The 21,558-nt window shown below is 51.7% G+C and overlaps 9 protein-coding genes across 9 annotated transcripts; 6 read left to right on the forward strand and 3 right to left on the reverse strand.

Moving 5' to 3' along the window:
• Positions 1-1,671: 1,671 nt before the first annotated feature.
• FIBRA_05044 (uncharacterized protein) lies at positions 1,672-3,309 on the reverse strand (the record flags this gene model as incomplete). The annotated part of the gene is made up of 7 exons (XM_012326822.1): positions 1,672-2,240; positions 2,304-2,572; positions 2,622-2,737; positions 2,801-2,828; positions 2,865-2,998; positions 3,057-3,197; positions 3,250-3,309. The coding sequence occupies 7 exons, from the start codon at positions 3,307-3,309 to the stop codon at positions 1,672-1,674; spliced, it is 1,317 nt and encodes a 438-aa protein (XP_012182212.1).
• A 186-nt stretch (positions 3,310-3,495) lies between these two features.
• On the forward strand, positions 3,496-4,352 carry FIBRA_05045 (uncharacterized protein; the record flags this gene model as incomplete). Its single annotated transcript, XM_012326823.1, has 4 exons — positions 3,496-3,728; positions 3,795-3,906; positions 3,958-4,087; positions 4,135-4,352. The coding sequence occupies 4 exons, from the start codon at positions 3,496-3,498 to the stop codon at positions 4,350-4,352; spliced, it is 693 nt and encodes a 230-aa protein (XP_012182213.1).
• A 47-nt stretch (positions 4,353-4,399) lies between these two features.
• On the reverse strand, positions 4,400-7,770 carry FIBRA_05046 (uncharacterized protein; the record flags this gene model as incomplete). Its single annotated transcript, XM_012326824.1, has 8 exons — positions 4,400-4,960; positions 5,017-5,202; positions 5,265-5,351; positions 5,404-5,604; positions 5,659-5,737; positions 5,793-6,034; positions 6,095-7,144; positions 7,195-7,770. The coding sequence occupies 8 exons, from the start codon at positions 7,768-7,770 to the stop codon at positions 4,400-4,402; spliced, it is 2,982 nt and encodes a 993-aa protein (XP_012182214.1).
• A 27-nt stretch (positions 7,771-7,797) lies between these two features.
• On the forward strand, positions 7,798-9,376 carry FIBRA_05047 (uncharacterized protein; the record flags this gene model as incomplete). Its single annotated transcript, XM_012326825.1, has 9 exons — positions 7,798-7,931; positions 7,987-8,092; positions 8,150-8,277; positions 8,337-8,560; positions 8,614-8,808; positions 8,871-8,954; positions 9,003-9,077; positions 9,128-9,289; positions 9,342-9,376. The coding sequence occupies 9 exons, from the start codon at positions 7,798-7,800 to the stop codon at positions 9,374-9,376; spliced, it is 1,143 nt and encodes a 380-aa protein (XP_012182215.1).
• Positions 9,377-12,233: 2,857 nt separating this feature from the next.
• FIBRA_05048 (uncharacterized protein) lies at positions 12,234-12,767 on the forward strand (the record flags this gene model as incomplete). The annotated part of the gene is made up of 1 exon (XM_012326826.1): positions 12,234-12,767. One exon carries the CDS (start codon positions 12,234-12,236, stop codon positions 12,765-12,767), a length of 534 nt encoding a protein of 177 aa, XP_012182216.1.
• Positions 12,768-12,806: 39 nt separating this feature from the next.
• On the forward strand, positions 12,807-17,066 carry FIBRA_05049 (uncharacterized protein; the record flags this gene model as incomplete). Its single annotated transcript, XM_012326827.1, has 10 exons — positions 12,807-13,687; positions 13,747-13,916; positions 13,965-14,145; positions 14,200-14,410; positions 14,466-15,534; positions 15,587-15,825; positions 15,876-16,130; positions 16,180-16,695; positions 16,754-16,849; positions 16,908-17,066. 10 exons carry the CDS (start codon positions 12,807-12,809, stop codon positions 17,064-17,066), a joined length of 3,777 nt encoding a protein of 1,258 aa, XP_012182217.1.
• A 576-nt stretch (positions 17,067-17,642) lies between these two features.
• FIBRA_05050 (uncharacterized protein) lies at positions 17,643-18,496 on the forward strand (the record flags this gene model as incomplete). Its single annotated transcript, XM_012326828.1, has 7 exons — positions 17,643-17,776; positions 17,853-17,926; positions 17,981-18,036; positions 18,099-18,119; positions 18,176-18,265; positions 18,326-18,338; positions 18,402-18,496. 7 exons carry the CDS (start codon positions 17,643-17,645, stop codon positions 18,494-18,496), a joined length of 483 nt encoding a protein of 160 aa, XP_012182218.1.
• Positions 18,497-19,107: 611 nt separating this feature from the next.
• Positions 19,108-20,055, reverse strand: FIBRA_05051 (uncharacterized protein; the record flags this gene model as incomplete). The annotated part of the gene is made up of 3 exons (XM_012326829.1): positions 19,108-19,877; positions 19,936-19,960; positions 20,011-20,055. 3 exons carry the CDS (start codon positions 20,053-20,055, stop codon positions 19,108-19,110), a joined length of 840 nt encoding a protein of 279 aa, XP_012182219.1.
• A 379-nt stretch (positions 20,056-20,434) lies between these two features.
• Positions 20,435-21,499, forward strand: FIBRA_05052 (uncharacterized protein; the record flags this gene model as incomplete). Its single annotated transcript, XM_012326830.1, has 5 exons — positions 20,435-20,698; positions 20,749-20,754; positions 20,821-20,933; positions 20,985-21,368; positions 21,424-21,499. The coding sequence occupies 5 exons, from the start codon at positions 20,435-20,437 to the stop codon at positions 21,497-21,499; spliced, it is 843 nt and encodes a 280-aa protein (XP_012182220.1).
• Between the last annotated feature and the right edge of the window lie 59 nt (positions 21,500-21,558).

Below are 21,558 nucleotides of genomic sequence, written 5' to 3' on the forward strand. Positions count from 1 at the left end.
TGGCTGACGGCGCGCACAGGTATGGCGCGGCGGGCGTCTGGGTCGGCACGCGCTTCGTCGCAAGCGAGGAGGCGGGCGCACCGCAGCGCCACAAGGAACTCGTCGTCTCTGCCGGCTACGACGACGTCGCGCGCACGCTCATCTACTCCGGGCGCCCCCTCAGCGTGCGCCGCACGCCCTACGTCGCGAGCTGGTGCGTCGTTCGGCGTTCTGCTACTGCATGGTACAGCCCCCTCTCGTGCTGACGTGGCGCCGCTGCAGGGAGGCACGCCGGCAGGAAGTCGAGGAGCTCACGGCGCAGGGGAAGCTTCCGCACGAGGTGGAGATGGAGAGACACCCGGAGCGGTCGTTGGAGGGGCGGATGTGTGCGTGTGGTCTCTGTCGGTTGCGTGCTGCAGAATACTGACGGTGTCGCAGGGCTGATGGGTAAGGTTGCCGCGGCTATCCATGTGAGCTAGATTTCGCTACGGGATATACCCTCTGCGTGGAGTAACTGATCCCCCCCTTCAATGTGCCGACAGGACATCAAGCCGGCCAAGGCTATGTGAGTGACCGTCATTGATCTCATCCCCGTATTTTCCTAAGCGCGGAACATGCAGAGTCGACGAACTAGTCTCTACGGCAGCTGCAAGCGTGCAAAACGCGAACGCCCAGCTCATAACCCGAACGAAGCTGTGAGAAGATGACCATTTCATTTCTTTCGTACCGGTGCGGCCGCACACTCTACTTGCTATATATCTCGGATGTAAAAAACCTGAACCCCATGGTATACAACCTGAACGTTTTTCAAAAGGAGTTTGGGATCAAAGTCAAAGTCACGATCGGCAAAGTGTCTATGCTCCTCGGTTCGAGGCGCACTTCAATCGGCTTCTGCGGGGGCTTGGATCTCTGATGAAATTAGCTTCAGCCCGCTGTCCGTGCATGCAGACTCGGCAATAAACGCATGAAGTGAGACGCACCCTCGGCAAGCCTATGTCCGCTCGCAGCCGGGCGATGTCCTCTCTCAGCTGCGCGGTGTCCTCCTTTAGTCTCGCCGTGCCTTCCTGGAGCTCCTCCAGCCCCCGCTTCACACGTTCTCTCACCTCGCGAAACTCGTCGATTCTGCCCTGAATCGACCGTGCAGCGTGTGCTTCGCGATCTGCCGAAGAGTGCATAGCGACCAATCCAACTGTCCGAATGGCGCTGCGAGAGTGTGAAGCGGGGTAACAAATTGGCGGGCGTGGCTGGTTGAAGGTGGGAGGCGAAAGGTGACGACAGGCACTCACAAAGTTGAGACCGCCGCTATGCTCCCATGAGCGGATACCGCCTGAAGCGGAAAGCTCCTGTACTTGGCTCCGACCGCCCCTGAGGGGAACTCCCCGGTAGGCTCAAGTTGCTATCCTCTGACTTTCTTAAAATGGAATGCTACTCTATTCTTGCAGAAGTCGGCGGATGTAGTGGCACCCGTTCACTAGAATGCAAGCCACATCGTCGGACGAGTTGGGCAGGAAGGAATGAGGAGAACGCCGCACACTATCGATTCTCTCACCATTGTCCTGGTCAGAATCGAAATCGACACCGAAATGGCTGGCCACAACGCCGAAATTTTCATTACTAACTGCCCAGCAACAAATCCAGATAAGGGTAGTAGCAGCGAGTCAAACTCTTACGCACAAGATGAGCGCTGCGCCGTTACTCATCGTCGTCCGACATCAGCTCTGCAAGCTCCCGCTCTTCCTCCTCTGACATTTGGAACGCGCCCGTCGGCGCCAGCTTCTGCGGCTTCTCCTCTGCCTGCGGCGGAGCCTTCGGCCCCGAACTCTGCATCATGTCTGCACGCCCGAACGCACCGATCAGCGTTCGCATCTGTCGCCCGAAGCGACATACGCGCACGACACACGACTCACCAGCGAGGTTCCACTTCCGCAGCGTCCCGTCCAGGCTCGCGCTGACCACCCACGGCTCCACCGCCACCGCGCCCTTCGGGTGGCCCTCTGCCTGCGGCCGCTTGCGCATCCAGACGCGCAGCATAGTCACGTCGTGCCAGTGCCCGTCTACCTCCGACAGCAGCTCCGGCTCGTCCAGCGCGCACACGTCGTACAGGCGGATGACGTCCCCCGCGCCGGTAAGCAGGTAGTTCTCCAGCAGCGGCAGGACGGCTCTGACTGCGGTGGGGTGGACGATGGGCGGCGCGGGCTTGGACGTAGACGACGCAGTGGATGTATCGGCCGGAACGACTTGTACGGTGTCGTCGGACGAGGCTGTGGATCGGGTGATCGGCCGTCGGTGTCTATGCGGGCCACAACAAATTGAATTGCACTCACCTGTCCACAGCATCCCGTTGTCGCAGACGATCTCGTTGATCCGGGTGCGGTGATGGTTCAGTTCTTCCAAAAGGGTGGTTTTCCACCGTGACGCGCTGCCGTCTTCCCTCGTCAGTTTCCACACCTTCATCATGCCCATGGTGTCTGCCGTATAAAGTATCGCAGAATCTCCCATAACTCGTGCGCTAAAGGCTTCTACAGGTCTGAGGTGCGCAGAAATCGATCCCGTTGACTGCAGCGGCTGGCCATTCTGGTATGCTGAGAGATCCCTGGGCGGTCGTCAGTAGACGTAGGTCAGAATGATCATCACGCACGAACCAGAACCGGACAATTTTGTCCGAGCTTCCGGATATGAGGAGTTGCAGAGAGGGTATGACGAAGAGTGCTTTGACAAAATCCGAGTGTGCCAGGGTCGAGGAGATCAGTTTTTTAGTCTAAACACCGAATACGTGCGCCTGTCAATGAGTCGGCTGCAACAAAAAATGCCAACTAGAAACGTGCCGCGGTATCCCATATTTTGATGGTCTGCGCGGCTCGATCAGTAGCTGACATACGTCTCACAACATGTTCGTCACTTTATCCCAAGACCCAGTGACCAGCATATCGCCCGCGCCCGAGCCCTGCACCTTGTCAAAAAACGCGAGGCATGTTAGTGGCGCGCTGTGTCCACGGAAAAGCTGTAGCGTTCTTCCTGTCTGAAAGTCGTATCAGTGTCAGAGAGGATCAGAGTCGCGCATATCCGAGAAGAACGACCTCGAGGTCCACTTTCCTGGCGACGGCTGTGTTCTCCGCTATCCAGGCATGATTCCCTCGGATCTCGAGTCCGAGAGCTACACCTGCGAGCTCTATCGGCGAGCCGAGAGTTTTAATTTTCTCTGCTTTTTTCTTGCGCGACTTGAACGCGAGAGTCAGCCGAGCGGACATAAGCATACGCCAGCATACATACTTCCTGCAGAAGTAGCTCCGCTTCCGATCGCATGAGATTCGAGGTGTCCGCTGGATCCATGGCTTTCAACGCAAAAACGAAACGGATGGCGAATTTTCGACGGGAGTAGTCACTTGTCAAGATTCGGAAGCGGCTCAGAGCAGGTATTAACCTACCTAATCTGGATTTTATACCGAACGCGATCAGCTTGGCGCCTATCATTGTATCTTGTCTGGAGCCGTCTCTCTGATCCGCTCGCCTGGGGTAATGAGCCGTCTCGCCTCTTTTAAAGGCCCATCGACGCCTAGCGCTTCCCCTGTGCGGATAAAGTCTCCAAGTGCCCCATCTTCGCCCTCCAGACTCACCGAGTCTACTTATCATCGCAAAATCCGGACGCTATTGCAAGAGCTGCGCGCAGTCACGGAGACATGGGAAGACATCGTTCTTATGGATGGCTTGAAAGCAGCCAAAGGCCTAGTGGACACCAGAACTGACTTGGAGTGAGTGTCCGGACCATTGTAGTCGCCCTTCGGCTGTCTTCCGACCCTAACATCTTTTTTTGGCAGTAACGCGCTCCACGCCTTCTCAAAAACACAACCAACGTATCGTTTGGTAGGGCCGAAGATCGCTTTGATGGAGCAATACATATCTGATTTGGATGCTGTCGAAACGAAGCTCGTAAGTTGTCTGCTAACACCCATCCGTTTCCCCCGCTCACTCCACTCGCAGAAGAAGCAATTTATGAAGATGAATCACATCATCGAGAACATGGAATCTGTTCTATGTGAAGCGCACAAAGTTAAAGGCTGGAGATGGGTACAGGAACCCTTGTGGGTAACCTGGTCATTGGAGAAATTCGGTACGTAGCGACATCTTTCTCCTGACGGCTGCTGACGTCCATGGTAGTCATTTCCATCCCAAATATACTTATACCCTACCATCGCTCATTAACCATGCATGCAGAAATCATGCAATCTCTACGAGCTCACAACGTGAGTTTCGACGTCTCACGCGAGGCGATAGCAAAATGGGCGGCGCAGCCATTCCTTGAAGACGGCGGCTGGGAAGCTCGCTGGGAAGACCTATGCGCAGTGGAGATCGACCGCTGGAACGGTCAAAAATAGATGCAGAGCAATATACAACAAGCGACAACACAATACAACGGCAATAACTATACGTCTTCATCATCCGATATATGGATCTCGTCCGCATTGCCTGGCCCGGACGCAGGTTCCATATCCTCTTCCTCTTCAGTAGGTGGAAGTTTTTGTTGTGCAGAAACGAAGGCAGGCCCCTTGACTCCGCCAGCTTGTAGCTCGGCCGCAGCCATAGGATCCGCAGGCACCTCCACGTCCTCTTTTTGCGCGTCTCCGTTCTCCTTTACGGCCATCTGTGCTGCTAGGTACGATGCTTCGGTGTTGAACTGGGCCTGGACACTACGCTTGATCCGAAGCATGTCTCGGAATGTGTCCTCCGAGCCGGTCTCGATCTCAAAGGTGTTCCACTCCGCCCAGAACTTGGGATTGACCCTAGGATCACAGAATTGCGATGCGTGTATGTAAATCGCACGCGCTCTGTCGATTTCACCAAGTTTGCGTTCCATTGCTGCGAACCGCAGACACATCTCGGCAGTTTGCTTGTCTGGGAGCACTTCCAACGCCCGCTCGTATATTGGACGAGTGGCAGGAAGACCATAGTTGCCGGTCGCTTTGGCGATGTAGATAGTGAATAGCTAGACATATCAATTAATCATCGAGGCTTGATAGCTCGACAAACAATCCCACTCACTTCGAACTTGTCTTCGTCGGCAACCACACGTGTTGCACGATCATATACAGACATCGCCCGTTTTGCTAGGCCAAATTCTTCCTCATATGCCGCGTACATCATGAATATTGGCTTGCAGAACTTGTCTGGACATTTCTCCAATGCTTGCTCGAACAAGTCTCGCGCACGTTCCACTTTCGAATCGCCCTGTATTGATCAGGAATTCCGTCAAGACAATACGCTTTGTGCTACGAAGAAAGTTGACTTACATATCGTTTGGTGAACTTGGCAAGGTAAATGTTCCATATTTCGAAGGATACAGGGAATGTGAACAGCTCAGTCCCGCGCTCATAGACCTGCATAGATGATGCTGAGCACCTATCGAAGAGGAATGACGTCGAGTATCACCTTAAAGCTCTCTTCATAGTACTTGTTCTCTTCAAGGAAAGCTGCATAATTGACGATGACCTGCGCGTTTGCTATGCGAAGCTCCAAAATCTTGTCGTACACCGCTTTCGTGGATTCTACAGTCCCAAGTGATTCTTCTAGATCCACATAAAATGACCAGAGCTTCAGCGATTTGAAAAGACGCATTTGAACTGATAATGACTACATTGCAAGGAGCTTAGTAATGGGGAAAAAAGGAAATCCAGACAAACATACGTGCTCATGGTAGTTGACCTTGGTGTTCTTCGGAACAGCAGCGGCTCGTTGCATCACTCGAATTGCATCGTCGTAATTCCTGCAAGTCCAAGTGAGAACTTTCCTACGTTAATCGGGCTTCCGGAAGTACATACTCATGTCGAATCTCCATTTCCGCCCATTCGCACCAGACCTCGGCCAGTTCGTCTACAGACTTGAAGTTGACTTTTGTTGCCTTCTCCAAAACTTTCCGAGCGCTATCCAAGTCGTGCTCTGCTTCTCCTGTCGTACCACCTTCCTCATAAAATTTCGCGAAGTTGATGAACAAACGGTGGAAATTCGCTGTTGCTCTGCGGGGGACGACAGTTGACAGAGCCTGGCCGTATGTCTCTGCAACCTGTCAAAATAACTCATCAATCCCCCATCTGACGTTTTGAATATTGAACAGACTACCGACTTTTTCATCGTTACTGCCCCATAATGCCACTCGCTTCTCCCACTCCTGCACGTCATTTGGATTCCTCCTCAGGAGTACATCATTGACAAGGAATGGTCTCCGGTCCATGAGCTCTTCAAACTCCTTCATCTTCACGTCAAGTTCAGCCTCTGTTTCCTTGACGTCTTCTTCATCCTCCTCATCGTCTGGGTTGGCTAAGCTTTCCATCATAGCACTGATCAGACTCTCCGAAAACTCCGCGTACGCGTCAAAGATTTGCGTGAAATCCCGGATAGTGAGAACAGAAGCGATGCCATTTTCGAATGTCATCTTGGCACGATCGAACTCGCCTCGCTTTACCCAATACGTTGCCAGCCCTGTCCACAAGCGACCCGCCTGGTCCTTGTATACGTCCAGACCGTCTTTATGAACGATTCGTTCTATGTTGAGCTTCCGCAGACTTGTGGGGTCCTCGTCCTCGTCAAAAGGCGCAAGCGGTGTTTTGCCATCGGCACTAACAGCAACAGCAGGACCCGCGAAGCGGATGAGCTTGCCATTTACAGAGGCCGGTTCGGAGGAAGAAACTGATGTCGTTTGTGCATCCTCTTCTCTCGCATGTGCCTCATGCGATTCAACTGTGTCGTCTACATCCATACCCACCTCCTCTGCATGTTGTTCAACCACGTCCAAGAAATCACCTAATAGCTGGTATGGGCTCTTGCCTTCTGGACTAGTGTATTCTCCTCTCGCTGCTTTACGAGCCAAAGAGAGAAGTAGTTTTGCTGCTTCGAGTGGTCGTGGATCGGAATTGTTTTCTGACAGGAGAAGGGCAGTGTACCGTTCAGTAACGCTAGGATCGACAGCTAGGTAGCGTCGGTACACAGCAACTGTTGTCGCGCCACCTTTTCCCTCAGCCCAAAGCAGATAACGAGCCCATATGCGTGAATGAAGAGATGGCGGAAGAGTTCGGAAAGCGCGGTCATAAGTGCGGCGGACATGGGTGTGTGACACTAACGGAGGGCAAAACGGATGGTTGAATATAGACAAGTAGAGCAGCCACAACCGCGGCATCTAAATGGACTATCAGTCATACTTGACGGTGTGCTTTTGATTGGACATACTTTGGGTAACCACACAAGAGCGCGTTCGAATGTTGCAATCAGTGCCTTCCACTCCTCCCATCCGACAACACCATCCAAACCTCCCTCCCACTGTTCCATATCTTCCTTCTCATCTTCTAATGCTTCTCTCATTTCCGGGAATTTCTTCCTGCCACCAGCCCTTTTCTTGACAATCAACTTACCCAAAACATACGACATCCGGGTTTGGAGGTAAGATTTCCATAGCTTGAATGACGTAGGGAACTGCGCGAGCGCAGCCTCGTAAAGATATGTCAGGCGTTGAAGAGACTTGCGAGCAACAGGTGAAGCCAAGGGCCCAAGCAGAGCAGCAACATCCGGACTCAGATCTGAAGGTCCTTGGGCTTTCAGTAGGGCAGAAGAGGCCTCCTTGGTGTTTTGTATGGCTGCCCACCAATGCCGGAAGGAGAAAGGATTTCGGAGAAGGTCTTCTTCACGGACAACGTCTCGTGTTGAAACAAGGTCCGGGTGTGTTGTAGGTGTTGGAACAGGGAAGGTTACGGGAAAGATATCCGTCAGCGACTCCAATGAAGGAGTGGTAGATACAGGTACGGGCATAACGGCCAAAAGACCAGGCCACCGAGGATGGAGAGAGTGGATGAGCGAGCTAACGGTGGCTGCACGCGTCGAGGTCGTGTAGACGCCCGCTTCACTCGCCGAACTGCCTTCTCGCAGCACTGTCACCATACAATCTCCGTTGATAATAGCCCAAAATCATGGTTTGTTCGTTGAATGTATCTGATCTGCAAAATGACTTATTCCTCAATAGCACAGCGTCAAACGAGTGCGCTACACTCAAGAGGCATTAGAGGCTAAGAAACAGCGCGAGCAAGCGAAGCTTAAAGAATACCTAATTTTGGCCGACTCTGTCTTAGCGAGGGTGCGTTGAGTATTCTAAATACCGTATGCGGTGGTTATACTGCTTCTGCGCTTTCAGAGAAAACGGAAAGACTGGAGCAAAGATGCACTGGAATTGACTACCCGCGTACTCCAGATCAACCCGGAGCTCTACACTGTCTGGAACTACAGGAGAGATATTTTCCTCAATGGCATCTTCCCAACTAGGTATGTGGTTTTAATTATTCAACTGCTCCTGGGACAGTGACTGGAGTACCTCTCTTAAGTGAACCTTCTCAAGTAAATGATATCCTATCGAACGATCTATCCTTTACTATGACACATCTCAAGCAACACCCCAAAGTCTATTGGATCTGGAACCATCGTCGTTGGTGTCTAGAAGCCGTCCCGGATGGTCCCACGCAGGATGATGCGGATGGCTGGAGGATATCCAATTGGAACAAAGAACTATTTGTGGTAGAGAAGATGCTCGATGTCGATGCACGAAACTGTAAGGCGTAATGTTCTCTGGCGCACGTTTTGCGCGTGTTGATAGTGCTACAGTCCTTGCATGGAACTATCGACGATATGTTTTGTCCAGTATGCCGGTGAAACGACCCGAGCAAACGGAACTAGCATACACCACTCGAAAAATCGAAGCCAATTTCTCCAATTTTAGCGCATGGCATCAACGTTCCAAAGTTCTTACGTCGCTTTGGGATCAAGGGAAGCTCAGCCCTGAGATATGCAGGGAAAAAGGTAATGAATTCCTGACTGGCAAGTGCGGCTCACATCGCTGAAATAGATACCATTTCTGCCAGAGTTCGATCTAGTAAAGAATGCGATGTACACGGACCCGGGCGACCAGAGTGTATGGATCTATCATCGATGGCTGGTGGGACAAGGTATGTAATTGATATGTTTTTCGATACACTACTCAGATGCACAACTAGGCAAAGACTATGCAATTCTTTCCAGAGAGATCGCTTCTGTTCAAGAACTATTAGACGAGCAGCCTGACAGTAAATGTGTGTACTTTCAGAACGGATTTGAGCGACGTATCTGATCACGGGTCTAGGGTGCATGGAGTCGCTGGTTTTCTATAAACAGCTTACGCTACAGAATCATACCAGTCGTTTGAATGATGCTCAGCGTCAACAAATCATACAAAGCTGCTTAGTTCTCTTAGCAGTCCTACAGGACATTGATCCCATGCGGAAGCAGAGATACAAAGATTTGAGTAAGCCATCTCGAATACATCGAAGCCAGCACCATTCTCACAGCTTCCGCAGCGGAGGGGATTAATAGATTTCAGACCAACGCGTAAGAATTCACAGTGTATTATTGCCGACCTATCGGAAGCTGTTTCAGCTCTATTGGTTCCTAGATTCTTGGCTGATATTCTGAATCGAATATGTACTCGCGCGCTGACCTGAAGCACATTATGCTTTTCATTTTCACACTCTCACTGCCATTTTAACATCAGGCTTGCAGCTAGCTGCTCTTCAGCGATATCATTACAGAACTCCAAAGTACACTTCGTATACACGGCGGATGGCAACGACGATCGCATAGTGTTACAAGAAATAAGCTTGCATAGGGTGCATGACGCTCAGCACTTGCATTCCCCGACCTTGCACTGGCAACTGGTGGCAAATCCATCAATAAGTACGCTGCCTCGAAATATATCGGAAAATGATACAGACGTGTCGCCGCACTTGCAGTTGCTCGAGCCACAGTTGGCAGCGTTCTTGGGAACTTCAGTAGCCTGGAGAATAGGTAGTTAGAAAGGCGTAGTAAGGTCAAGTTAAAAAAGAAATAACGAACAGTGAACATTATTTGCGAAAGTGAGCTGGCTTCGATTGTGTGGGTTAGATGGGTGGTGAAGACTGACGGAGAGATGAGGCAGGGCTCGCCTTATATCCCTCTTCATCCAAGAACACGTGTCGCGTCCAATCCGCGAGCCAATTATAGTCTAGCATGCGGATGGGCAAACCGATTAATACCTCTACCATATGCACGTTATGCAATTTCAAAAGGCATTGCTCGTTCACGATTGTACCAGCACTTAAATGGCAATAAGGCTGCCCAGCTATGCTTCTCTACGTATTGGCGCATCATGATGTGGTGCCCATATCATCACTCACGAGTCACAGCACGACAGGACGTTGACTTGGAGATCAGGTGGGCCCTTGTACCGGCTTCAGTCAGCCCCCAGGTATCGTTCTCGCTTGTAACTCGGCCAGTAAGATTGCTCGCTTCACTCATGTTCAGTATACTTGCTCACATGTCTATCAGGAGCTCTACGAATCAATTTGTCACATCAACAGCGGCGGAATTAGCTCAATTGAATGGTGTAGACTAGCCCGAATGGTTTTGTGGCATATCGAAAATCGCAGACAACACGGGCACGATAAGTATGAAGCCTCTTCTGCCGCGTTATGCCCGCAAATGTGCAGATACTGAATGACCTCTTGGGCACTTGTCGTTCCTGGGTTATTGATTTAGAAGTAATCTCTCTGCTCCCAGCTTCCCCTAGACCCCATTATCTGTCTCCTGATGATACTGGACAAGGTCCTTCGATTTTTTGTATCGCTCGGCCTGGGCACTCGCACGATAACACCTATAGATGAGCGTACCTTTGGCAGCTGTCTTTCTCTTGGATCATCTGTTAGTGGCTCTGTCTTGTCTCCTATGCTATCTCTCAAAAGTGACCTCGAAAGGTACGAGGTTGGTCGTTATATCATGGGTGAGTATCTAAGCTTTCGGACATGTCCGTCATAGTTGGCTCCTTGAGTCGCACTACAGGATACCACGCGACGCAGAAAAGTCTCATTGCCTCCGTAAAGACGTAATTGTTGCAGTTCTAGAGTTCTTTATGTTGGGCTCGGCTACTAGTGTAGGTAGTCCATGACCTTGGCATCTAGCTTGATTTCAAAGGTCAGCTTCTGATGTTATCTTATCGTTGCGTGGGCTGTTTGCACGTATATGGCAGATATTCAGGCACGGCCAGTTGGGACTCTCAATTCAGGGACTCTTCTGAATTAAGTACACCCGGGTCCCCCGTTCAGTGAATGAAAGGCCCATGGACCGTGGACGACAATTTACCGTATAGCAACACCGTGGGCAAAACGCGATGTCCGACCGTCGAGCATGTACCGAATATGCGCCAAAAGAGATCGCATTATCACTCCATTTTCTGGGCTCGAGCATTAGATTACATTCGGGCACCGAACATGGCAGATCGGTAGCCTCTGATTGGTCCACTTGCAATGTTCTTTGCATGTAAAGTCTGGCCGAGTGATCGTGCTCCGAACACTGCAGGGAAATGCGATAGAGTCTCGCGACCAGTTCCCGACGCATGTTCGACCGCCGAACTTCGTCAATTGCCCACCGTGCAAGAACTTTGCTTGGAGTTGCAGGTCATTATCAAGATGCTCGAATTCAGAGATGACCTTCAGTATGCTCTCCCTTCGAAGTGTCCTGAATACCACTCACGTCTTGGCCATGATATCTATTTCTAGACGAATATGAGCAGGTATAGCATGCGATGACCAGTATGTTTTGTGTGTCACTAATTGCTCGCCGATATCGCCTACAGCCCTCACAATTCTGCCCACTGATTCAGGGTATTTAGTTGTGCGCCGTGAACGCATGGACGAGCAAGCCACCTAGACATGCTAGTTCCGTCGCAGTACACGTATGGCATCAACGTTGTTTAGGCGTGACTATCGGATTCAGTGCTTGTGGTGGTACGATAGCAAATGTCATCATCCTCATGTTCCGCGGATCCTACCCGCGCCTTACACGGTTTGTGGGCAAAAGCAGGACGAGTGAGGTGCGGGGCCATTGTTTATGAGTCACCGAAAATGCCGCTGGCTGTGGGTCAGTTGTGGGTGGTTATGCCTCGCGAATGGCGGGAAGTTATGCGAATGTGCGAGTGCCTCGATGCTGTGGTCGTGTCGGCTGGGAACGCATGGTGATGGACCATGACCTGCGAGCCAAAGCGAGGCGAGGCAAGCCTTCGACCCATATAGCCGGGCGTTGCCGAGCAACCTCGTGTTCTCAACGAGGCAACCCCGCCCAGGATTGTGTAAGACTCTCGACTCTGCGTGCTGCATTCCGGCTCTCTCTCTCCTCCTCGATAGTCTCTCGTCTGCAGTCTTTGATACGCGACGACTGCGATGGATCCTATTAATTCCAGAGACAATCTCTTTTCCCGAGGCCCTTCACCTCCTCCCTCTCAGCAGCCCTTCCAGCTGCCTCCCTCACAGCCGAGCGACCAGCACGTCTCGCCTGCACCTTCACATCTTGATCCTCCCCCCGCACCCTCCACTACTCAACTCGATAATCTCTTCAACACCCTGAACGCCCCATCCGTTTCGCATGTTAGCCCGCAGCCAAGTCACACCAGTTCCAATATCTATCTGCCGTCCCAAGAGCATACCAACTCGAGGCACGCTAGCCCAGCTTCTGTGAACGCTGGTTCAGTTTCTTCCTCCATGTCCGCCCCCACGAATCCTACTGTTGAAAGGCAGAATGCCCTGTTGACTCTGCTTGGCTCTGTCTCAGCCCCTGTAGCCAGTATACAACTTCCTCCTGTCGGCGGTGCCGCTCCCCAGCAGGTTCCTACACCCCCTGGTTCCGCGCCGAGAAACACAATGTCGAACAATGAGACGCAGGGCAAATTGCTGCTGGAACAGCTCATGTCAGGGTGAGTTATGTCCTTCCACGCGATGTGAGGTATTAAATGCGATATGATCGCTGCCGTATCGGGCCTACCTTTGCGGGAATATGACATTCAATGCGCACTTTTCTTCATTTGTTCTGCATGTTTCTTTCGGCGCGCTAACGTGTCGCCCTTTCTTTCCTCTTGTGTCCGTAACGAGAGTAGCAATGCGCAAAAATATAACTATCCGGAACCTCAGTATCCCCCTCTGTCGACCACTGGTCCTTCTCCAACTTATCTCCAAAGCGGGCCCGAGCAGGCTCCGCCTCATGACAACGAATTTTCTGCACAGGATACATCACACCCTTCGGAGGCATCGAGGGAGCCCTCTGACATGCTGAGTCCTCCAGCAGGTCAGCAACGTGCCCCTTCGCCTGCCCGCAGGTCTCTTTTCGAATTTGTTTCTCCTTTTGATGCGTTGGCGAACACATCTGGGTCGATCAAGCGTAAGCCCCCGCCCCAGCAACAGCCTGTTGTATCAGGTAATATTGAAGAGCCGACGTGGCCATCTATTGGTATCGACCCCAAACGAAAATCTGTAGAAAACTTGATGGAGCAGTTGACGAGAGGGCAGGCTTCCCTCTCTGGCTCAGTGCCATCGTCAAGTTCTCCCTATGATCCCTATGCTCCTAGCGAGGAGATTTCACCCCAGGCTGAGCCTGTACAGATGCGAGCGTCTCGACCTCTCCCTCCACAGCCTGTTCACGCCCCTTCACCTCCCCGAGCATCTCCAAAGTCTCAGAGTAATCTTGTACCCCGTCCACTGCGCGACTCTCCTGTAGGACCTGCCATTTATGGGCCGTCAACCGGAAGGGATAAGGAAGTCTCGCCCGTTCGTGGGTCGGGATTTCGGAATCCTGGACAGGAGAACAGAGGTAGAGGTCCCAAAGGAAAGAATAGCAGCCCGAGGTTCGTTCTTCAAGTTTTTGATTGCCAAATTATTGTTTTGAAACTGAACCATTGCATAGCTCTCAGCCTCAGAGTATCGTGTTCGATGTTTCTCAACACCTCAAAGAGATATCAGCTTCTCGCGAAGCTGTCAAGACAACCGCGATAGCGCTCGTCAAGGTGGATTCTGCGTTCTTGCCGGGTACGACGATTGGAGCGACGCATTGGGTTGCATATGCCATGACGAAAGGTCTGTATTCCTTTCATTGCTATGGGTTATGTTCTCAATTCTCTGCAGGCCGTGTTCGTGTGATTTCGCGATCCAGTGGCGATCGTACTCTCCTGCAGTTGCCTCCTCTCTTCACTTCAGGTGCTGCAGTCAGCGATATGTCTGTTCACAGCAACCGACTCGCAGGGGTGACCTCTGATGGTGGGTTTGTCGTGTGGGAGTTGCCAGAGATCATCACAGACGATGTGCCGTACGTACAACGTAGGCCTTTGCTTTGTAGCTTCCTGACGAATCCTGATTTCAGAGGAAAAATTATGTTATGCGTTGAGCCCTCGAGAGATACAGAACCTCTGCAGGCGGTGAAGTGGCACCCTCAGCAACCAGATCTGGTTGCCGTGGCGTCGGCCACGAATGTGTACTTGATCAATATTGAAGATGCATTGCATGTCTTTGGTGGCGAGCCCATTAGGCAAAGTGATTTGCATCGCGTTGCTCTGATCTTCTCCGTGCCTTCAGTGTGTATGCTTTCTATGTTGCTCATTCACGATGTATTGATGTCCTTTGTTCAAGCCGATTGTTGCATTGGACTTTGATGTTCCTCGCTTCGCAATTGCTACGATCTCTGAGGACTCTACCCTAACGATGTGGCACATCAGCGATAAGGTCCCGTTCTGGTCGCACAAGATTCGTGGCGATGAAACCCCTTCCTCATTGACGTTTGTCGAAGGCGGTGTTGTTGTGGGTCGTAAGAATGGTACTATTTTCCAGCTGTTACCAGTGATGGGAAGGTATATTCAGTCTACTGTCAAATTCGTCAACGGCCAGCAAGAAGATCCGGATATGTTCGGCCACGTTAACTATGACTCACGAATCCATACCCTTTGGATTGCCAACAATCGTAGAGACAGCCTGATTGCGCTCAAGATTAATTTCGATTCATCTTCGCCATCTCCCGGAGGTGAGGATGTTGGACGAGGCGCATACTTTGACCAAGTGCTGGAGTTCCTGGGGCCTAAACCGACTATTCACTTCGTGATTTTAACTGCGGACGCGGATCCCACAGGCGAGGAGGCTAATGCTGCCTGTGTGGCGGCGAAAGTTCCCCCCGGTGACCTGGCTCTGGTCGCTTTCTCTGTACATTCTACCGGCGTTGATCAAGTGCTCATACGAAGGGAATGGTTCGACTCTGCTCTAGTTTCTGCGCCCGCCAGATTCCCGGATTATCTATCGTCACCGCAGGCAACATTGTCGAATGATTCTAAGCCTACTAGGCAGCAGCTGCCCCCCGTCATCACAAGTGGGCCTGTCAATCAACCCTCTCAGCCACCCTTGACCGTAGCGGGTCCACCTAGGGCAAAGACGCCCCCGTCTGAAGAGGTCGACACCGAGCACGTCAGAGACGAAAGCGGTCGTGTTCAGGAGTCGAGGGGTAGGAATGTTAAGAGTAAGGTCGGATGGAAGGAGAAAGACAAAGAGGATAATAAGGAGAAGGAGAAGGACGGCAGAGGTCGCGGTGGCGATGCCACAGTCATCAACGAGTCGCCCCTTGGAGTCGCACTGTCCAAAGAAATCAGAAAGGTGGAGGAGAATATCCACACTCGCATTGGACGCTTGATTGGTAAAGAACTGGACAAACAACGTGAGTGGCCTGAATACTCGACATACAACCTTTGAATCTCATCTGCTTTCAGATCAACGATTGGAGGAAGCTCGCGCTAATGAGCAGGCAGCCGACTTCCTTCGCCAAGAGAAGATTCTGAAGCTGATCTCGACGGAGTTGACCAAGAACACTACCCGTGTGGTCGAAATGGCGGTGAAGACGGAAGTACAGAGTTCGGTTTTACCGTCTCTTGAGAACATCACCAAGACCGAAGTGAAGTCGGCACTCAACAACCAAATCTCAAAGGGCCTTTCGGAGTCGATGAAGCAGGTTCGTCGTGCATCTGCTTGTCTTTGATTGATAAGCTCAAGCATTTATAGAATCTTCCCAACGAAATTGAGAGGATGCTGCTCCGGCCTGACGTCTCTTCCCATATTGCTCGTAGCGTAACCGGAGCTGTGACGCCCGTCATCGAGAAACACGTCAAGGATGCAATTACGAAGACTCTCATACCCGCATATACACAGCAATCGTCGGCAATGCATCAAGAGCTGTCTCGCGAAATCCGCTCCGAGATTTTGAGCCTCAAGAAAGAAGTTATCACCTGGCAGACTGAAGCTCTCCGAGGCCAAGAGGTCGGTTATCGATTTTCTATACTATGAAATTGACTCATATATCACGCAGTCTTTAATACGCGAGCTTGAATCAGCGGTTCGTTTGTTGTCTGATCAAGTTAAATTCCTTACTATGAACGCCTCGGCCGTGCCGCCATCGATCCAAACGCGCAACTCGCCTGGTGCGCCCAGCAACGGGCAGCATTCCCAGGGGAGTCTGTCGCAGCTGATGCGCCAGCAAACACTACCTCCCGTCACGCAACCTCAACCCTACGCCTCACAGCCGCATTCGACATATCAGCAGCAACCGCAGCCGCCTGCTATGCATGCGGGCTGGTTCAACGCAAATATTGCTGCTCCTCAGGCATCGCATCCAGCCGTACCTCCTCCACTACCACAACCGCCGGTGGTGCGCTCCAGCCCAGCCCAGTCTGAGGAATGGGATGACACCTATCTAGCCGTGCTTGGCACGCAAGATATTAGACAACTTAGAGAATTGCTTGCTCGTTCAAAGCCAGATGTGATCATGCCCCTGAACGGTCCTACCTTACTTTCTCAAGCCGTTGTTCTGACACTCGTACATAGGGTGAGTGTTTTCCGGCGGCGACTGTCGTTACAAATCTGATTGGAATCGTGGTGTCTAGCTTTCGTCCGTAGTGGGCGAAACATCGCCTCTCGACGACTCATTTAAGTTGTCCATGTGGTGGTTGCAGCGGGCTGCTTCCACACTCAACACACAGGTAAGCTCTTGTGCGATACTCTGCAAACCAAGTTGCTGAAACCACACCATAATGTCAGGATCCGCTTATTGCGCCTTACATCTCCCGAGTCCTGCCCAGCGTTCTGCAAATGTTGAACACAACCAAGCAGCGTCTCATTATCTTGCCCGGCACGCCAATTGAGGCATCCCGCGCGATTACTGACATTCAAGACATCCTCAGTCGCAAGCCGATATAGATTCTGTCATATTTTATCTACTCTCCCATGGGTTCCACTTCGTCAATGCTGTGCATGAAAGTAAGCTAGGAATATGTGTGTTCGCTATGACGTTTTGTTTGTTTAAAATCATCTGCACTTTACCATTCACGATATGCAAACTAGTTTTGCTATGACCTACTTACGTTCTTCATGATCTTGGGGCTCTAGCTTAAACGAAAATCCTTGTAGCAATTTCATGTAACGACGACTACGACCTTACGCGCGCATAGTAGTGAGAAAATAACATTGTCCTTTTATCTCACCCTACGGCGAGCCAGTTGTGTGGATGTTTCAGCTGGAATCTGTCAAGTTGGATTTCGACGCGTTGTAAGAGTATTGTAGCCGTCTTGATTCCGGTGAAGGCACAGTCGGCAACACGTGGCAGGCGCGCTGCGGACGGAAACAGAAATGCGTACGACGGCTAGCGTACGGACTGCTTTCGCCGATCGCCAACGACTACCACACGCACCCCCTGATTCAGTAACCAAAACCTGCTGTCTCTTCTTCTAACGACCTCTCAGGCACGCCTATAAGCTACAACTATTGATTACGACAATGGCCTCCAAGGGATGGTTCAATCTTGAGGCTGCTGCGGGAACTATACCCGAGACGCAGTTCTTTGAGGGGGATTCGGCATTTCAGTTTCTCGGTTTAACTAGAACGCAGAGGTTGTATGGATTTGGTGGTTGGTGAGCATTTAATATATCTACTCCCTATGCACAATGAGCGAGCCAGTTGTCTGCGGTGACGACATTTGATGTCTAGTCTGGCCATTGGTTTCGTTCTCAGTATACTGGGTAGCATCCTCCTCTTTGTAGGACAGCTTGGGACGTTTGCTGGTATGATACCTTAGTTATCTCGCTTCGACCTGCCTTATGCTGTACATCTCGCAGTGCTGTATGCTTTGGGAACCATCATCTCGCTAGTCGGGACGGGATTCCTGCTAGGGGTGCGTCGTGCGAGCCATCCGAACCCTGATCATTAGCTGACTAGTGACTTGCATCTGCACAGTTCATGAAGCAATTTAAACTTGTGTGTAACTGTTATGCTAGGGCCACTCATATGGAGCTCATGTTCGCGAACTGTAGATGTTCAAGCCAGTTCGAGTAGTAGCCACCATTGTATTCTTGGCATCTATCGTACTCGTTTTCGTTGCGGCATATGTGATTGACAGTGACGTATGTCAAACGTCATCTATCCTGCCGCCGTTCATATCTGACCGTTATCCATATCTGCAGGTTCTCTGTATCAGTGAGTACAACAATGTTCAGTAACCAGTTGCTTGTGGGCCTATGCTCAATGGTGGCTACCCAGTCTTTGTCATTGTAGAGTATCTCGCGTATACGTGGTACACGCTTTCTTACATTCCCTACGCTCGTTCTGCGGTCCTCAAGATCTTTGGGATGTGAGGTATATCACTGATCTGATTGGTACGTCCTGTGTCTCGGTATGATGCCGTTCAAGGTTTTAACTCGTAATTGGGATAGACATTGGTACATTGGAATGACCGAAAAGCATCTAATTGTATATGGATTTGCATGACTATTGTTACACTTTGGCCATATATTTATTCAGTTCCATCCCATCCCAGGATGATGTAGTGGTCACAGGCCGCCTATGGTCAGCTTGATAGTGTCTCTGTCTAGGCTCTATCCGCGATGTACAAGACATGGTTAATTCCAAATTTGCACGGCTTCTTAAATCTCAGTTCTGAGAGCTTAAAGCATCGTATAACGGGTACCTCAGGTACAACTCATGTCAGTGTACAAGCGCGAACAGTGGGGCGTGAGGTCTCTGCGATTCGCAGCAGACAAAGTGTGCGCAACACATGGAAAAAATGATTGTGAGACTTCCGAATACGTGCAAAAACACACTATAGTCACGGATGTACACCGAATGACCAAGGATACTGAAACCATCAAACTAATGATATGGTATACTGCAGTTGCCGAATAAACATTCTAAAGCAACTCCAATCAGAAACCCTTCGACATTCGCTGCACTGGACGAGCGCGTACAACTATTCAATAAGGAAGCTCTTGTCGCTTCTTAGTGGTTTCTCCCAAGAAGACCTGGACGGGCTCGGAACGTGCTCCTGATAATGCTGCTGCTGTACTGCCGCTACGTATGCTCGCACTTTCTCGTAAAGCGGGTCGGGGCATGCGGCAGAGGTGAACGCTGGTGATGTTTCTTCCTCTTTCTCGACAGACATTGGCGAGGGGCGGGAAACAGATTGCGTGAGCCCCGCAGCAGCCATGAATTCGCTGGAGGGAGCGGTGCGCTTTCTCCGCCTGTGACGCAGCCAGAGAAGCAGGGCGCCGAGTAGCAAGAACAGGGCGATTAGGCCGCCGACAACCCCACCAGCGATAGTGCCCCCATTATTCTTTTTGACTGCGGATGTGAGCGATGCAGTCGACGCGGTTCCACGCGAGTTCGAGGAGCTTGGGGTGGCTGTTGAATGCAGGGTGCTCGGGGTGACTATCGGGGTGCTCGAGGTGGCCATCGGGGTGTTTGAGGAAGCTGTTAAAGCCGGGGCGCTCGAGGTGCCCGTCGAGATGCCCGTGGCCATCGGGGTGCTTGAGGAAGCTGTTAAAGACGGGGCACTCGAGGTGCCCGTCGAGATACCCTTGGCCATCGAGGTGCTTGAGACAGCTGTTAAAGACGGGGTGCTCGAGATGGCTGTCGGATGCGGGGTGCCGGCGGTTGTGAGACTGGAATGGTGGTCGGATTTGGTATATGCAGAAGCAACATCGGAGAAGAACGAATAGAATGCGCTAAGAAGTCGGGCTGCTATTCACGCGTGTGTTGTTAAGTGAAAACTCGTAACTGGGACGCCCTTGCCACTCACGATCAATCTTATACGACACATTCTCCTGCACATAGATTTCAGTGAACATAAAAATACGGCTCCCTAAATCCGCACCTTTGGCAGCGGCTGGGATAACAAGTCATGCTGAACAGGATCCATCACACTAGAAGATATAAATATAAGGAGCGACCTGCACTAATAGGCTTGTCTGCGGACGTGGGGCGCGGGACAAGCACGCCAGATAAACAAGGGAAGGACGAAGAGCGACCAGGAGATATGTAAAGGCACATAAGGGCGGTGCGCTGCGAACTGTCCGTGGATGGCCATCACCATCATATTCGAAGTTGTCAAGCCTGGCGTTTATACATTGCTGTTGGGATCGTGGCGTCTATGCAACCGCATGTCTGCTGTCGTCCCAACAGTAGGAATTGCATGCGGGAGGAGTAAGAGACGACGAGAAAGCGCAGACGAACTGAGGTCCAGTGACAGTCTCACCTGCTGAGGCAGCAGACTCGGCGTCTGGGAATCGGTGCTCCTCATGCTCCTCACCCGCCTCGCCCGCCCCGCACGCCACCTCGCCCGACCTTTCTCTGTCTCTGCCATCTCCAGAATGAAGGTCATTCCAGTCCCCGTGCGCGACGACAACTACGCCTACCTTCTCGTCGACGAGACCACCCGCAAGGCAGCTGCCGTCGATCCGTACGACGTCCCCAAGGTCCAGGCTGCCGCTGATAAGGCTGGTGTCCAGATCGTGGCAGGCATTACGACCCACCACCACCACGACCACAGCGGAGGGAATCTTGTACGTGGTGTATCGTTCAGAGAGATTCATTTATTGAACGTCGCCCCTAGGCTTTTGTGCGTCAATAATATCCGGCTAGCGATGACCGCTGCAGTACTCATGCCGCATGTCCTTCATTTCAGGCGGCTACTTTCCCCGGAGTCCCGATCTATGGTGGCAGCAACAAGACTCCTGCATTGACCAATTTTGTTGGGGATCAAGATGAATTCACCATAGGGGACTCCGTCCATGTGAAGTACGCCAGTCTGATTGTACCTGGGAGCGCCATTTACTCAGAGCGCTGTAGATGCCTTGCGACCCCATGTCATACACAAGATTCTATCTGCTACCACGCCACCTCCACCTCTGGCTCCTCATCCCATCCAGGCGGCGTCTTCACAGGCGATACGTTGTTCATCGCCGGCTGCGGTCGTTTCTTCGAAGGCACCGCCCCTGAGATGCACGCGGCGCTCTCTTACCTGGGGACGCTGCCCGACAGCACGATTGTGTACAACGGGCACGAGTACACCCTGGGGAGTGTCGCGTTCGCAAGGTCGGTCGACCCAGAGAACGCCGCCCTGCAGCGCCTCGAGGGCATCGCGCGCGAGAACAAGGTTGTCACCGGCCTCACAACCATCGGGAACGAGAAGGAGTGGAACCCGTTCATGCGCTTGCACACCGAGCCCATCAAGTACGCGGTTTTCTGCATCTTATGGGATTGAACTAAATCAGGATGCCCGTTTCAGGAGCGCAACTGGGGCGTCCTCGGATGACGCCATCATGGACAAGCTGAGGACCATGAAGAATGGCTTCCGTGGATAAATGCACACCAAAGTTGGGGCATCGGAAAGTGGAAAGAGAAGCGCTCTTCGTTGCGCGAT

This window comes from Fibroporia radiculosa (assembly GCF_000313525.1).
Source record: "Fibroporia radiculosa TFFH 294 genomic supercontigs, scaffold3721, whole genome shotgun sequence".
NCBI classification, from domain to species: domain Eukaryota; kingdom Fungi; phylum Basidiomycota; class Agaricomycetes; order Polyporales; family Fibroporiaceae; genus Fibroporia; species Fibroporia radiculosa.